Source organism: Morone saxatilis, unplaced genomic scaffold (genome assembly GCF_004916995.1).
Source record: "Morone saxatilis isolate NCDOM2014 unplaced genomic scaffold, NCSU_SB_2.0 Contig3, whole genome shotgun sequence".
NCBI classification, from domain to species: Eukaryota; Metazoa; Chordata; class Actinopteri; family Moronidae; genus Morone; species Morone saxatilis.
In genome coordinates this window covers 13,168,426-13,169,542 of record NW_023339873.1, presented here as the reverse complement: position 1 = coordinate 13,169,542, position 1,117 = coordinate 13,168,426, and the positions used below count along the sequence as shown (strand labels likewise).

Below are 1,117 nucleotides of genomic sequence, written 5' to 3'. Positions count from 1 at the left end.
GGGCTACTAAGCTACTTCTGGCAGGTCAGCATGGTGGACTCCATGGAAGGCAACACGCGTCTGTAGATTTAAATGGCTCATTCTAAGGAAACAAAAACAACACAATTCTTATCTTTAGGTGATTATACGCAAATGGAAACATACCCATGAATATTATATTCCATTTCTTCCAATAGAGCCTCTGAAATGTTACACATGGACCTTTATAGGCATGATTCTCCTAATTTACATGAAAAAGGGTTCTCTGTACATCTTCCAGCAGTTCCCTTCCCTTTGATGTTTAAATTTGACTCTTTTATTGCAAAATCAAACCGAAATTAATATAGAAAAATAAACTTTTCACAAATTTTAAACTGATTCTAGCCCATCACTCTGGAGAAACTGAATTTACACACTTTTTTGGTTTCCAGTCAAGGGGAGGGGTATTTTTAAAATTAGCCCTGCTTCCTGTCTAGTACATTAGATTGAGCTTTCAGCTGTGGCGCTCAAAAGTGAGTAGTGAGTGGGTCATCGTGGATTTATCTTTTATCTGATGTAGTAATCATTGTTATTCCTTGTTTTGTGATTTTCCTCTGGTACTATTCCTGCCCATTCTTTCAGAGCNNCCCCCCCCCCCCGCTTTTTTTTTTTAAGATTAGTGCTTTTTATTATCCGGTTGTTTAATTTGGAAACCAGCCAAAGAAATAAAGACTTCATGCCTAGAAAATAGCCTCGGCTCGGACTTCATTATCTCCAGCGCTGTTTGCCTTATCTCTGGATGCTCGAGTCTCTTGACATATATGGATAGACCCGTCACCCTGCGGCCTGACAATACAGTCCCAAAATAATCTGAGAGCGCACAGCTGAGCCCCGCTCGTTGGCTGCGCGCTGCTCCGTCGCTGCTGCGCCCTGTGAGGAGACACTGCCGTCCAATCTCTCATCAGTAATGACCAAATTCAGCTATTCTGAATACTTATCTCAGTTCCGTAATGCTGGAGGTCAATGTAATAATGTTCTGTCGCGACTGCCAGGAGACAGGAGGAGAGGAGACGGTCTGCGCGACGTAACGTCAGAGCCGGAGTGAGTCTTTTGTTGTGTGCTGTTTGACGCGGAGGCTGCCAGTGTGTGTGTGTGTGTG

General features: G+C 43.3%; 1 protein-coding gene across 1 annotated transcript in view; it reads left to right on the top strand.

Annotated features, from left to right (window-relative positions):
* Positions 1-790: 790 nt before the first annotated feature.
* Positions 791-1,117, top strand: part of LOC118336657 (ankyrin repeat and SOCS box protein 2-like) — a 3,295-nt gene continuing 2,968 nt past the window's right edge. The window contains exon 1 of the mRNA XM_035673321.1: positions 791-1,059. Within this exon, the coding sequence (XP_035529214.1) occupies positions 926-1,059 (134 nt within the window). The 5' untranslated portion in view covers positions 791-925. The remainder of the gene's footprint in view (positions 1,060-1,117) is intronic.